The following is a 15,683-nucleotide window of genomic DNA, read 5'->3' on the forward strand; positions in this document are numbered from 1 at the left end:
CTACCGGGATGTTTTCTGGCTAGGAAAATCCCCCCAATCCAGTGCCTGAGCCCAGTGCCTTTTGGTCACCTCATCTAGGCCTGACAGCGCTGTGGCTTGTGAACCTAAACCGATCAGCCTTTCCAGGGGCTGGCTGGCCATGCTCTCCACACGCTCACCCAGCAACATAACCTCCTTTTCTTGTCTGGGCCCTGAGTCGCCTACTCAGGCCTACCCACTCTCCTTAACCGGACACTAGTGTCCTGCCTCTGGCTAGGGGCTTGCTCTCCATACAAGGCAAAAGGAGGAGCACCCATGTCTGGGATGAAATGCCCTGTCTAGACCTTTGGTTGCAGAGTGCTTTCAGTGCTTACTGGGCTTGGCTCAGTCCTCGCGGGCAAGTCCTCCCCAGAGCCCAACCGGTGCCTCACTCTGAGGCTGCCCAGGGCCATCTTTGTGAGAAGGGAGCTCTGGCTTTCCCAGCTTCTGTACGCAGTGCCAGTGTTCCTCAGGCGCAGGGCTGTCACTCAGGGAGCGGCTTAGAGGGCACCTGCTCAGCCGACCCTAAGGGGATGAGCAGGGAGGCTAGGGTCTTTGGAATGCTCCCATGAATTTCCATGGGGAGGCCTCCATTTAACTGCTGGACCTGGCCATTGGCTTGTGGGAAGAAAATGGTGGCCGCAATGGCTTGGCCTTGAGCAGGTTGCTTTAGATGGGCCCCGCACTTTGTCCCCTGGCGAGAGGGCACCCAGGAGAAGTCCTGCTGGAGTCCTTTCACTGCCCTTCCCCAATAGTGGGCCAGTGAGGGGCATCAAATGACACCGCAGTGACAGCCAGGAGGAAGGGTATCCAGCATGTCTCTTCTGCCAGCTCTGAGCCGGGCAGCTCATTGCGGCGGGTCCCGTGGGGCCACTCACTGGCTCTCGGGGCCTCTTTGTAAGTTCCTGAGGAAACAGCAAATACCCTTGGCTCTCTCCCTTGCCAGTGACCAGGGCTGAGCAGTGGGTTCCCTGCAGGCTGGTCAGGCGCGCCAGTGGGAATGGGCCCATCTAGTCTGTGGGGCCTGTGTGGGCAGTTCCCTTGGTAGCTCAGGACAGGGGAGCCTGGCTCCCAGCTGGGTGACTGTCCCATCTCCTACTGTAGACCAGCAGTGCACCCTAACTGTGTTCTGTCACCCAGCTGCTCAGCTCCCAGGCCGTGGGAATTTGCTAGGCTGTTTGTTGCTAGACCAGGGGCTGGGTCCACTCTGAGTTATGGCTCAGCAGCCCAGCTGGCTGTCTGCCTCTGACCTAAGCTGCAGCCATGGGTGGCTTCTTCTGCCACTCGGGGGCCTGATCAGAAAATCTTCCATTTCACCTACAGCTAATAACTCACCAGTGAGCTCCGGGGAGAGGATCTGACAGCTAAGCAGGGATTAGTTCCAGTTCCCTTCTAGGGGGAGATGTCCTCCTCCGCTCCTGCATTCTTTACCTTGCAACAATGACATCTCTTTCGACTCCCACTTCCCTTAGACACAAGCAAATGTTGCTTCTGACTTCCTGTTGTCACCTGTAGAGTCTGGACAAGTCCTTGCAAGCCTCCACTCCTCTGTCTATTCCCAAGCAATTCAAAGGAGGGGCGGAACCGTGCTGAACATGTTCGAAGGAGTACGCAAGATGAAACCCACATTGGATCAACTGAACATACCATTAAAGATTTTCTCTAAGCAATTAGCACCAAGACAACTAATAATTACTTTGTGCAGCGTGTTCGAAACACACTACACACATCTGTGTAGAATGACTGTTCCCATAATATTAAGATAGTGCTATTAACGGAAACAGGCACCTATGAAAACATCTCCGTGCTAATTCCTAATAAGCAACTGTGTGATTCCTCCACTGATACCAAAGGAGGAAAAGAACCCTGCTGCGTCCCACAGTAACTGCATTGCTTCCAGAGATGCACCTGCCAGTGTACACCCTTGGGAGCACCGTGCTCACGACGTGAGGCTCGGACGGGCATAGCGAGCAGAGTGCATTGGAGTCACACACTGCTGCCCCGCACCAGCCCCTGGAGGGCTATGGGGTATAAACTGGCTGTGTGGCTGCACCGTCCTTCAGTTCCTTCACCACCTTCAGGAATCCCTCTGCCAGGGAGTGTGGCCTATCTGGGCACCCACCCTGCAGAGCACCAGTGGGACTAGGAAGGGATCGGTTTCCTCCTTTGAGATTTGTCCCCGCAGGCTAGGAGATGAGCAAGTGGCTGAGGAGGCAGGGAGTCTGCTGCTGTGGCCAGTCTTTGGAGCTGTTCTGCCTTGGAGGTTGGGCCGACTAGCTTGTGGCCTCTCCTGGACACCAACATCAAACAGGTTTTTGGAGACCAACAACACAGTAGTGCACAAGGCCTTGGACCAGCTCCCGGGGGCTCCAGTTGCAGCACCCCTGGGGTCGGCAGCAGGCCCTAATGAAGAGCAGAAGGAAGCACAGCCCAGTGGTGCCTGCAGCAGCCCAAGGGAAGCCACACTTGAGGGCTGGGCCCAGTGACAGCAGTGCAAATGGGGAGGATTGCTAGTTTACCTGCACTAGCCCGGGGAAAGACCAGGGTGCAGGGGGCCATAAGGTGAGGAGGGAACTGGCGAGGAGGCAGCCCCAGCCTGCTGCACCCAGGCTCAGGAGCTACCAGGCATCCAGGGCCACAGCCCCTCTCCTACCCCAGGCTGCTGGGAGGGGAAAGCAGAGTATCAGAGCTCCCAATGGACACACAAAGGTCCTGCACTCGGGACAGCCAGGGCACTCCGTTTCTCTCTCTCTCAGAGAAATGTTCTTCAAAGGGTCTCTATAAGAGATGCCATGTCTGCACAGCTAGCCTGGGTGTTGGGCAGCTGGTGTGAGCTGGGCGTGGATGGCCCCCCTGCAAAGCCCTGCTCGCATTACTGTGCCCTCACTGGCACTGGGCTTCTCCATGTGTCTGGGGTCATTCCAAGGCCCTTTGCTCTGAAACACTGGGATTCTGTCCCAGTCAGTTGTATCCATGGCAGGGAGCTTGTCTGCCCATTGGGGGAACTGTGGGAAGGCCTTGGGGGGCTGTGAGCCCTGGAGTGACCGAGCCCGCATCCTCCCTGCCACGTGGTCAGGTTCAGTCCAAGTTAAAGCAAAGCCTGGGTTCTAACCCACCCCAAGCCGGCCACTAGCCTGCACTTAGAGCTCCTCCAAAGCCAGCTAAGGGTTTTCTGCGCGGATAGCTGGGGGGTGGTTGGGCTAAAACCTGGGTTAGAGCCTGACTTAAGTGTCAAGTGCAGGCATACGTGTAGTGGGGCTGCCTGGGACCCTGCGCTCTGGGCCTGCCCACCTTGCATAGGCCCCTCATCCCAGCCATGCCATCGCCTGCCAGTCCCCCACCCCAGGGGAGCCTAGAGATGGGCTGTTCTCCAGGCGTAGTGTTTCCAGAACACTCTCTTTCTTTAGCTGGATTCCAGATCCCTGAGGGACTTGGCCCTTCCTCTCTGCAGGTCCATTAGCTTGGTCGGTCCTGGTCAGTCGTACATTGAATTCCCTTTTCCTCCTAAATAGAACAAAAGCTTCTCTCCCTGATGGCTACTCCCATGGCACTTCCTTCCTTTCCGGAGTGTGCGGCGCTAGCCGGTCAGCATTCATAGCTCCTTCCTCCTGTAGGAGAGCTGGTGTGGTTGGTAGCAGCTCCCTCCCTCGGCATGGGGAAATCACCAGGTTCCCTCTTTCCCAGACAGACTTTCCCCCACCGCCCCGAGCTAAGCTCCTTGAGTGACTGCTGTCCTGCCACTGGGGCAGTGGGGCCCTTTGGTCAGTCCCAGGTGGTCCAGCCAGCCCTGGAACCATACGCCTCTCCTGGAGGCTGCCACTGGGTTCTGAACAGGCTGCCTGGGGTGGGGGTAGTTTGCCTTTGGCCCCCTGTTTGAGAGGCCCCCGCAAACCAAGTGGTGGTGTGATCTGGTGGCAGTGCCTCTCAGGTTTGGCCCAGTTTTCCCCTCTGGCACGACGGAGGGGTGGCCAGGCCAAACCTGAGTGGTGGTGTGACCCTGCACTAGGTCGCAAGGCCTAAAGTTGGGAGCTGGGCCCAATACCATGGGTCAGGAGCCGCAGCACTGCTGTGGGGTTAGTGAGGTGTGGTGCAGGCTCATTCTCCAGTCCCCCCATGCCCAGGGCCTCCCCTTTAGGGTAACATGTCTGGAAGGGTAACAAGGCTCAGTTTCAGACTTTGCCCTGGGCCCCCAAAGAACTATGCAGCCCTGCCCCATGGTGTCTGTGCAGGGCGCTCGCTGCTCACATACCCCCAGGGGTCAGGCTGGCACAGTCACTGAGAGTACTTCTACACTGCAGTTAGACACCTGTGGCTGGCCCGTGTCACTCGGGCTAGCAGGGTCTATGGCGGGGCTGTTTCATAGCAGTGTAGACACCTGAGCCCGAGCTCTGAGACCCTCCCATCCCGCAGGGTCATAGAATCATAGAATATCAGGGTTGGAAGGGACCTCAGGAGGTCATCTAGTCCAACCCCCTGCTCAAAGCAGGACCAATCCCCACCTAAATTATCCCAGCCAGGGCTTTGTCAAGCCCGACCTTGAAAACCTCTAAGGAAGGAGATTCTACCACCTCCCTAGGTAACCCATTCCAGTGCTCACCACCCACCTAGTGAAAAAGTTTTTCCTAACATCCAGCCTAAACCTCCCCCACTGCAACTTTAGACCATTACTCCTTGTTCTGTCATCTGGTACCACTGAGAACAGTCTAGATCCATCCTCTTTGGAACCCCCCTTCAGACAGTTGAAAGCAGCTATCAAATCCCCCCTCATTATTCTCTTCTGCAGACTAAATAATCCCAGTTCCCTCAGCCTCTCATAAATCATGTGCTCCAGGCCCCTCATCCTTTTTGTTGCCCTCTACTGGACTCTTCAATTTTTCCACATCCTTCTTGTAGTGTGGGGCCCAAAACTGGACACAGTACTCCAAATGAGGCCTCATCAATGCTGAATAGAGGGGGATGATCACATCCCTTGATCTGCAGGCAATGCCCCTACTTATACAGCCCAAAATGCCATTAGCTTTCTTGGCAACAAGGGCACAATGTTGACTCGTATCCAGCTTCTCGTCCACTGTAACCTCTAGGTCTTTTCTGCAGAACTGATGCCTAGCCACTCAGTTCCTAGTCTGTAGCAGTGCATGGGATTCTTCCGTCTTAAGTGCAGGACGGAAGAATCCTATGCACTGTAGCTGTCTGGGCTCCACCCACACCCGGACAGCTATACAGCAGTGAAACAGCCCCGCAGCCTGAGCCCCACGAGCCCGAGTCAGCTGGCACAGGCCAGCCGCAGGTGTCTAACTGCAGTGTAAACATACCTTTTAAGGAATCACAGACTAGCAGCATTTTGGGTGTTGGTCTCGCTGCTCCCTGACACCCCTGTGAAGAGCCACCCATGCGGCGTGGGATACAAATGGCCAATGCCTGGCACTGGGCAGTGCCCCCACCTCCATGGCCACGAACAGCCTTTGAGAGCCAGGCCCCTCTGGGGTGAACAATGCAGTGCGATGCTGGTGGATGGAAAACATCCTGTTGGAGTCCCCAGCAAAGCTGGGGCTGGTTTGTCCACAGAGCATGTGTCCTGGGGCACGCGCTGTCCCCCCCAAGACACATTGCGCCTGACGGAGCAGAGGGGAAGAGCCACCTGGGCTCCAGCTGCCAGGGTGGGGCCTTGCAGCCTCAACCCAAGAGCGAGGTTCGGAGACCAGGGAATTCCAGCTCCAGAGACACTGGCTGATCAGGCAGAGTGGGGCTCAGCACCCAGGCTGATTTCCATAGGGCTGGAGAGGGGCTCCCAGGGAGGGGCTAAGGGACAGGGAGGGGTGAGCAATCTGCAGTACAGAGGAGAGTCTCCTCTGGGAAGCTTCCAAGTAGTCCTGAGAAGGTTCTGAGGGGGCCAGGGCCAGGGGGATTAGGCGCAGAGGAAGGGGCCACAGAGGCAGTTCCCCGAAGTAGATAAGCTGCTGCAGAGCTCTGGGGCAATGGCAGGAACCTACATGGTGCTGCCAGGAAAGCAGGGAGCAGTGGCAGGATCAGGCCCACAGGGCCCTGACACCGGGCCACGAAGCGTCCAGCACGTGGGGTGTCAGCACTGACAGCAGCGCCCCCACCCCCATCATGCCTGCCCACAGGTTTGGCTGGGCAGCAGCAGCTCCTGCCAGTGGCCCCTGCTTCCCCCATCCTCATAGAGCAGGGCAAAAGATGAGGAGAGAGCAGCTTCCTCCAAATCCCCCCACATACCCATAGGCAGACCCCATAGACACAGCCCTCCACCCCCCCACCCCAGCACCCTCCCCCACCCAGCTGATCCACCCCCTCCCCAATAGCCTCCCCCATCCACCCTTACTGCTCCCTCACCCAGCACCTCCCACCCCAGCCACTCCCCCCGCTACCAGATTTCTCCCCACCCTGCCATGTGTGAGTCTCAGTGGCTGTGCCCCTGTGGCTTAGCAGCGGAGCTTCTTCACCAGGACTTCTGTTTCCAGCTGCAGGGAGGAGTCCGCAGGGCTCCCGCTCAGCCTCTGGCTCCTGTCCGCATTGGGGGCTGAGGGCCCTGGCTGCAGATGACGGTTGAGGGGTGTCTGTGTTTGTGGCCCTACCCATAAAATTTAAAAATAGCCAGAGCCTCGCGAACCAGCTGAGCGGCAGCGAACCAGCTGAGCAGCGGGGACAGCAGAGCAGCTCACAGCAGGAGTTTGCCTGGGAGTTCGCCTGGAGTGAGCCCAGGGAGGCTTACATCTTGCAAACGTCTCTGAGGACGCTCATAGTAGGTAAGTGATATGGAAGGGGGGGGTTCAGCTGTTGTGACCTGCACTGGATGTGCCATGTTTGTCTTTCTTCCACAGGACAGAAGCGGCTTTGTCTGTACAAAGTGCAAGCTGGTCTCCATATTGGAAGAGAAGATTGAAGGTCTGGAACAACAGATAACGACCCTGCGTTGCATACGAGAAACTGAGGATTTTCTGGACAAAACACAGGATAGGCTTCTAGGGGCACAAAGCTCTAAAGATATAGAGCAGGTGGCACAGAGGAGCCAAGAGGCCAGTGAGGAAGCTTGGCAACATGTGACCTCCAGAAGAGGTAAGCGGAATGTCCGGGTTCCAGTAACACAGACACAGGTAACCAACCGCTTTCATGTTCTCTCCACAGGTACCATTGCGGAGAGTGGACCAGATGATATGTCTGGGGGGAGAAAGCAGAAGGAGACTCCGCTGGTTGGAAGGCATGAGATGCGATGTCCTGAGGTTGGGGGTTCCACGACCACCACTCCCAAGAGGAGAAGGCGGGTGGTGGTGGTCGGGGACTCTCTCCTCCGGGGGACTGAGTCATCTATCTGCCGCCCTGACCGGGAAAACCGAGAAGTCTGCTGCTTGCCAGGGGCTAAGATTCGTGATGTGACGGAGAGACTGCCGAGACTCATCAAGCCCTCGGATCGCTACCCCTTCCTGCTTCTCCACGTGGGCACCAATGATACTGCCAAGAATGACCTTGAGCGGATCACTGCGGACTACGTGGCTCTGGGAAGAAGGATAAAGGAGTTGGAGGCGCAAGTGGTCTTCTCGTCCATCCTCCCCGTGGAAGGAAAAGGCCTGGGTAGGGACCGTCGAATCGTGGAAGTCAACGAATGGCTACGCAGGTGGTGTCGGAGAGAAGGCTTTGGATTCTTTGACCATGGGATGGTGTTCCATGAAGGAGGAGTGCTGGGCAGAGACGGGCTCCATCTTACGAAGAGAGGGAAGAGCATCTTTGCCAGCAGGCTGGCTAACCTAGTGAGGAGGGCTTTAAACTAGGTTCACCGGGGGAAGGAGACCAAAGCCCTGAGGTAAGTGGGAAAGCGGGATACCGGGAGGAAGCACAGGCAGGAATGTCTGTGAGGGGAGGGCTCCTGCCTCATACTGGGAATGAGGGGCGATCAACAGGTTATCTCAAGTGCTTATATACAAATGCACAAAGCCTTGGAAACAAGCAGGGAGAACTGGAGGTCCTGGTGATGTCAAGGAACTATGACGTGATTGGAATAACAGAGACTTGGTGGGATAACTCACATGACTGGAGTACAGTCATGGATGGTTATAAACTGTTCAGGAAGGACAGGCAGGGCAGAAAAGGTGGGGGAGTAGCACTGTATGTAAGGGAGCAGTATGACTGCTCAGAGCTCCGGTACGAAACTGTGGAAAAACCTGAGTGTCTCTGGATTAAGTTTAGAAGTGTGTGCAACAAGAGTGATGTAGTGGTGGGAGTCTGCTATAGACCACCGGACCAGGGGGATGAGGTGGATGAGGCTTTCTTCCGGCAACTCACGGAAGCTACTAGATCGCATGCCCTGATTCTCATGGGTGACTTTAATTTTCCTGATATCTGCTGGGAGAGCAATACAGCGGTGCATAGACAATCCAGGAAGTTTTTGGAAAGCGTAGGGGACAATTTTCTGGCGCAAGTGCTAGGGGAGCCAACTAGGGGGGGCGCTTTTCTTGACCTGCTGCTCACAAACCGGGTAGAATTAGTGGGGGAAGCAAAAGTGGATGGGAATCTGGGAGGCAGTGACCATGAGTTGGTTGAGTTCAGGATCCTGACGCAGGGAAGAAAGGTAAGCAGCAGGATACGGACCCTGGACTTCAGGAAAGCAGACTTCGACTCCCTCAGGGAACGGATGGGTAGGATCCCCTGGGGGACTATCATGAAGGGGAAGGGAGTCCAGGAGAGCTGGCTGTATTTCAAGGAATCCCTGTTGAGGTTACAGGGACAAACCATCCCGATGAGTCGAAAGAATAGTAAACATGGCAAGCGACCAGCTTGGCTTAATGGTGAAATCCTAGCGGATCTTAAACATAAAAAAGAAGCTTACAAGAAGTGGAAGGTTGGACATATGACCAGGGAAGAGTATAAAAATATTGCTCGGGCATGTAGGAAAGATATAAGGAGGGCCAAATCGCACCTGGAGCTGCAGCTAGCAAGAGATGTCAAGAGTAACAAGAAGGGTTTCTTCAGGTATGTTGGCAACAAGAAGAAAGCCAAGGAAAGTGTGGGCCCCTTACTGAATGAGGGAGGCAACCTAGTGACAGAGGATGTGGAAAAAGCTAATGTACTCAATGCTTTTTTTGCCTCTGTTTTCACTAACAAGGTCAGCTCCCAGACTGCTGCGCTGGGCATCACAGAATGGGGAAGAGATGGCCAGCCCTCTGTGGAGATAGAGGTGGTTAGGGACTATTTAGAAAAGCTGGACGTGCACAAGTCCATGGGGCCGGACGAGTTACATCCGAGAGTGCTGAAGGAATTGGCGGCTGTGATTGCAGAGCCCTTGGCCATTATCTTTGAAAACTCGTGGCGAACGGGGGAAGTCCCGGATGACTGGAAAAAGGCTAATGTAGTGCCAATCTTTAAAAAAGGGAAGAAGGAGGATCCTGGGAACTACAGGCCGGTCAGCCTCACCTCAGTCCCTGGAAAAATCATGGAGCAGGTCCTCAAAGAATCAATCCTGAAGCACTTACATGAGAGGAAAGTGATCAGGAACAGTCAGCATGGATTCACCAAGGGAAGGTCATGCCTGACTAATCTAATCGCCTTTTATGATGAGATTACTGGTTCTGTGGATGAAGGGAAAGCAGTGGATGTATTGTTTCTTGACTTTAGCAAAGCTTTTGACACGGTCTCCCACAGTATGCTTGTCAGCAAGTTAAAGAAGTATGGGCTGGATGAATGCACTATAAGGTGGGTAGAAAGCTGGCTAGATTGTCGGGCTCAACGGGTAGTGATCAATGGCTCCATGTCTAGTTGGCAGCCGGTGTCAAGTGGAGTGCCCCAGGGGTCGGTCCTGGGGCCGGTTTTGTTCAATATCTTCATAAATGATCTGGAGGATGGTGTGGATTGCACTCTCAGCAAATTTGCAGATGATACTAAACTGGGAGGAGTGGTAGATACGCTGGAGGGGAGGGATAGGATACAGAAGGACCTAGACAAATTGGAGGATTGGGCCAAAAGAAATCTGATGAGGTTCAATAAGGATAAGTGCAGGGTCCTGCACTTAGGATGGAAGAATCCAATGCACCGCTACAGACTAGGGACCGAATGGCTAGGCAGCAGTTCTGCGGAAAAGGACCTAGGGGTGACAGTGGACGAGAAGCTGGATATGAGTCAACAGTGTGCCCTTGTTGCCAAGAAGGCCAATGGCATTTTGGGATGTATAAGTAGGGGCATAGCCAGCAGATCAAGGGACGTGATCGTTCCCCTCTATTCGACACTGGTGAGGCCTCATCTGGAGTACTGTGTCCAGTTTTGGGCCCCACACTACAAGAAGGATGTGGATAAATTGGAGAGAGTCCAGCGAAGGGCAACAAAAATGATTAGGGGTCTAGAGCACATGACTTATGAGGAGAGGCTGAAGGAGCTGGGATTGTTTAGTCTGCAGAAGAGAAGAATGAGGGGGGATTTGATAGCTGCTTTCAACTACCTGAAAGGGGGTTCCAAAGAGGATGGCTCTAGACTGTTCTCAATGGTAGCAGATGACAGAACGAGGAGTAATGGTCTCAAGTTGCAATGGGGGAGGTTTAGATTGGATATTAGGAAAAACTTTTTCACTAAGAGGGTGGTGAAACACTGGAATGCGTTACCTAGGGAGGTGGTAGAATCTCCTTCCTTAGAGGTTTTTAAGGTCAGGCTTGACAAAGCCCTGGCTGGGATGATTTAACTGGGAATTGGTCCTGCTTCGAGCAGGGGGTTGGACTAGATGACCTTCTGGGGTCCCTTCCAACCCTGATATTCTATGATTCTATAACAAACATGGGATTGCCGAGAGAACAAGGCATCCCCTGCTTCAGGCCCTTCCTGAGCTATCACACCTTCCTGGGGCAACCCCAAACCTGAACCCCTGCAGACTCCACCTGGGGTTATGCCCCCCAGGACAAAGCAAGCAGCCGTGCTGGACTGTTTCAGCATTAGCTGAGGTGAGCTCTCATTGGGGCCCTGGGCAACAGCATCCTGTGTACCTGCATGTCAGACCAAGCTTGGGCACCTGCAGTTCTTCACTCTGGGTCTGTGTCCTGTGGGCTTAAACTCAAGGGCATATTCATTTTAGCAGTAGGAGCAAAGCATTAGAGAGAAGGATTTTAAAACAACAGCCTGCAAATCGTACTGAAAGCCCTTCCATCCTGATGATAACCTAGCAGGGCTGACTCCCTTAGCCACCTGAGCTATCCCTCCCCCCAGGTGCTGGACGCTTGGTGGCCCAGTGTCAGGGCCCTGTGAGCCTGATCCTGCCACTGCTCCCTGCTTTCCTGGCAGCACCATGTAGGTTCCTGCCATTGCCCCAGAGCTCTGCAGCAGCTTATCTACTTCAGGGAACTGCCTCTGTAGCCCCTTCCTCTGTGCCTAATCCCCCTGGCTCTGGCCCCTTCAGAACCTTCTCAGGACTACTTGGAAGCCTCCCCTCCTGGGTCTCACGCTGGTCCAAGCCCCTCTGCTAGCTAGAAGCCAAGTTTTCTGAGCACTTTGCCAGACTGTTCTCTGCTCCGCTCCACGGGGAGTGCAGGTCTCTCTGGGGGCAGGGGCTTCCCAGCTATACTGTCGCTACCTTTGTGGAGAAAAGACTGCTGCACGCAAATGTGTGCGGGGCTGTGGTTCCAGGGCTGCTCTGTGTGCAGCGCGTCCTGCTTTTATTCTGTCAGTTTGAAACAGTTGTGATTAACATGGAGCAACTCCTGGGGATTCAGTAATACCAGTATATCCGTACAGCTCGTTCCCATTAATGTGGGGCCATAAACTGTGTGGGCACAAGTCACTTTCATCCTGGGATCTCTGCAGCCATCATGGGGTGTGTACCAGCGTAGCTAACCAGCCCCTAGCTGACAGGTAACTGGGTACAGCATGGCCTGGAGCCGGCCGCGGAGCGTTGGAGATGGCCCAGCCTGTTCTCATGAGAGGCAGGGGGCCCTGTCTGCCACCAGCCTGGCTCTGCAGATCTCCTATCTGTCTCTCTAAGGGGGCTGCAGAGTCCTCAGGAGGGCTGCCAGGGATCCCAAGGGGCGCATTGGGCCAGTGCTGAGAGCGTTTGAAAATCCTTCCTTAATCCCTCTGGGCTTCAGGCCCCTGCCTTTAATAATCCCAGTACCCCAGCTCTGCCCCCACCCTGAATCTTGCCTGCACCATGGGGCAAGCTGTTCCGGGCAGGGATGGGATCTCGCTCTACAGCAGTGCAGAGCCTGGCACAGCAGGGCCAGGATTTGGGTGGGGATCTCGAGGTGCCCCATAACACATAGACAGCCAGTAATAATCACCTCCCGGGGTGGCGAGCCCCCAGCGAGGCACCCCTTGCCTCCAGCTCTGTCAGGCTGGCCTAGGAATCACTCACCTCACTGGGCCTGCTGAGCGCAGCACTCGGGGCAGGAAGTGGGAGCCTTTGGTTGTCAGGCCCTCTGAGAACTGTGATGGGCAAGCTGAGGGCTCTGGTAACTAGCTCCCTCATCCTGTATTCTCATCTCCCCATTGTGCTCAGGTGAATGGCCTGCATTGTGTGCCAGCTGCAGCCTCTGCTGGCTTCCACCATCAGCTCCAGTCTAGGGCGTGTACGAGGGCAGGTGCGAGGGGTGAGACCCAGAGCCAGGCAGCCCACCGGTGCATTGCCTCTGGTCTGGATCACGGCCCTGCATTAGCAGCTCTTCCCTTCTGAGCCACCTGGCAACCACCCATCCCCTGTGCAGTGTGCGAGCTGTGTATGGCACGGGGAGCGGAGCGGAGGCTGCCAGGAGAACGGGGAGCGTGAGGAGTGGGCACGACTATCGCTAGTGATTGTCAGAGGCAGGAGCAATAACTGATGTCAAACAGGGCTTGGCACTAGAGACATGAGAATGAGGGATCTCATGGAAAACCACAGCCTTCAGACTTGGCTCCCCAGCTGCTGTGTGTGAGGCTCCAGAAGCAGCAGCGTCTGAAATGATGTGTGCATCATTCAGCGGAAGTACACAGACTGGCAGGCTAGGTGCAGGGAGGGGATTTCTGATCTCTCCCCTAAGCCTGCTTGGAGGGGGCTCCCTGGGCTCTTATGCAGCCTCCACATGCCCCCAGAATTATTCTTTACCCCAATGGCCTGAGCAACAGGCTCTTGCAGGCCACTAGAGCTTGGAAGTCCTTGTCTGTAGATAGGAGCAGAGTCCCCCACACCCTGGTTTGTCTTGTGAATTGCTACGAACACACACTAACGTGTGCCCACCCACACGCATGGGTGGCCAGGCACAGATGCACTGTGCACACTTTCTCCTTGTCAGTCCCATCAGCTCCACACAGGGTGCAGAGAGGCAGGGAGCGGGGCGCCAGGTGCTGGGCTGGCAAGTGCTGCTAGATGGCAGTGTTAGACTGAGACACCCGCCCGTTCCTTCCCCGCTGGCTGGGCTCAGGTTCTCCAGAGCGGCTGCTGGAGACAGAGGCTGCAGTGCTAGGAGAAGCAGGCGAAGCAGCAGCACAAGGCAGGACAGGAAGCATTTCCTGGCATCATGAGGTGGGTGTCCAGCAGCGCAGGGGCACACCCAGTAGCACAGGCCTGAGCGGGGGCTCTGGAGCTCTGCAGCATGGCTGAGCACCACGCCCAGGATGAGGGTGGGGGTACACTCAGAAGGGCCAGTCCCTCCCATCGAAGGCACCCCTCTCCCAGTGCCTTAGTGGGGGGCAGGCTCTCTGCACTTGAGTGACAGGGAGGGGGCCAGGAGCAAGTGCCTCCCTCCCCAGTGAGAAGGCAGCTATAAAGCATCTTTGGGCAATCGAATGGGGAGATGCAGCCACTTGCAGTGCCCCCTTCCCCTGCTCCAGGGCTCCTGGGGTTCTGCCTCCCCTCAATGGGTAGAGCCCTGCACAGATACTTGTATCTGCATCCCATCCACAAACGTGGTCCGTGGATATCCGCATCCCAATATCCATAGGATTGGAGAGCCACAGACTTGCAGGGCTCTACCAATGGTCACTGCGCTGGGCAGAGCTGCAGAGGGCACCAGTCACTGGATGGGGTGGGGAGTTCCCCCTCCCTGGATCCCCTCGTCCCACTCCCTGGGCCTATACCATGGAGCAGCTGGCAGCTCAGTCAGGCCCCACCACAGCCACAATGAGTCTTCACTCCACCTTGGAGGTGTCAGAGACACACAGAGACTGTGGGCACTGACCCACAGGAGCAGGATACATGCATTGACCCACGGGGACAGGGGTAGGATACATGCACTGACCCACAGGGACAGGGGAAGGCTACACACACTGACCCTCGGGGACATAGACACTGCAAAACAGCAAGTCTGCGCCTATGGCCATCGAGTGACACAGTGCTCAGCAACATGCCCACATGAATACCCAGTGCAAGGGTACACTAGTGTATCTGCAGACCATACACACACACACACAACATGGAGTGACTACATGTGCACCATGAGGGCACAAAATCATCCTGCGTTGCTGCACCTGTGCGTGAGTGTATGAGATAGTGCTGTGTGGGTGGCTGTGTTGTGTGTCTGTCAGCATGTGTGTATCGTGGTTTTGAGGTGATGACTCCTAGATTCATAGATTCCAAGGCCAGGCAGGACCATCAGGTCTGACCCCCTGTATAGCACAGGCCAGAGACCTGTCCCCAAATTATCTCTGAAGCAGAGCTTTGGGAAAACCAGCCCGTCATGACTGACCAATTGTCAGCAATGGAGAATCCCCTCCCCCGCTCCTCCGAGCCAACGCTGGGCCGTTCCCAGTGCCCCGGGCAGAGCTGGGGTGCAGTGGGGAGCAGATGGTGCTGCACAGCCCAGGCCTGTGGAGGCTGCGGGGGCTGAGCTCTGGAGCTGCTAGGAAGAAGCTAGATGGCAGAGGAGAAGATTGAAGCAGGCTTAACCCTGGTGCCACAGGAGCCCACATGCTTGCTGGGTTACAGGGGAATTACTGTATCCATAAGTGTATGAAGGGATGGCAATCCAGTTCACACGCAGCCCCCTGGAAGCACGGCCCCCTCTTCCATACACCCAGAGGTCTGCTCACAGCCCTCCAGTACGCACACACATAGCTCTCTAGCGCACGCGCGCACACACACACACACACAGAGCCTTCCAGCACACACACACACCTCCAGCATGCACACACACACACACACACACACACACAGCCCTCCAGTGCACATGCACATGCAGCCCTCCAGCACATGTGCACACACAGGCCTCCAGTGCACATGCACATAGGCCTCCAGCACACACACACACACACACAGACCTCCAGCACACACACACAGAACCCTCCGGTCCATGCACACACACACACACACACACACTCAGCCCTCCAGTGTAAGGATAAGGCCATTTCCTGTAGCTATATCGTAATGCCTAAGTTCTTTGTCTGCAGCCATATTAGGAGAGCAGCAGCCATTAGCTAAGAAGCAGGAAGTCACATCCTCACATTCCATCTCAATTACATTAAAACAAGGTAATATTGAGCTGTTAAGAAGGCGGTCCTGTCCTAAAGCACCCACCATCACCAGATAAAGAAACAGAGCTTAAGATGGTTAAAGAAAGTTTGATAGCATTCTGTCTGGCAAGAAATCACTTCTCAATAGTTGTTGTTGTGAAATCCCTACTTCTTTACTGTTTTGTCTGTATGGTCTCCACTTCTCTATTGTTTATCTGTTAGGGTTGCCAGGTGTCCGGTTTTCGACTGGAATGCCCAGT

General features: G+C 55.4%; 1 protein-coding gene across 1 annotated transcript; it reads left to right on the forward strand.

The window, feature by feature from the left end:
- The first annotated feature begins 6,813 nt into the window (after positions 1–6,813).
- On the forward strand, positions 6,814–9,165 carry LOC141992805 (uncharacterized). Its single transcript, XM_074962146.1, has 2 exons — positions 6,814–7,834; positions 9,134–9,165. The coding sequence occupies exon 1, from the start codon at positions 6,837–6,839 to the stop codon at positions 7,800–7,802; it is 966 nt and encodes a 321-aa protein (XP_074818247.1). The 5' UTR covers positions 6,814–6,836; the 3' UTR covers positions 7,803–7,834; positions 9,134–9,165.
- The last annotated feature ends 6,518 nt before the right edge of the window (positions 9,166–15,683 follow it).

The sequence above is a fragment of the Natator depressus genome, chromosome 8 (assembly GCF_965152275.1).
Source record: "Natator depressus isolate rNatDep1 chromosome 8, rNatDep2.hap1, whole genome shotgun sequence".
In the NCBI taxonomy this organism is placed as follows: Eukaryota; Metazoa; Chordata; order Testudines; family Cheloniidae; genus Natator; species Natator depressus.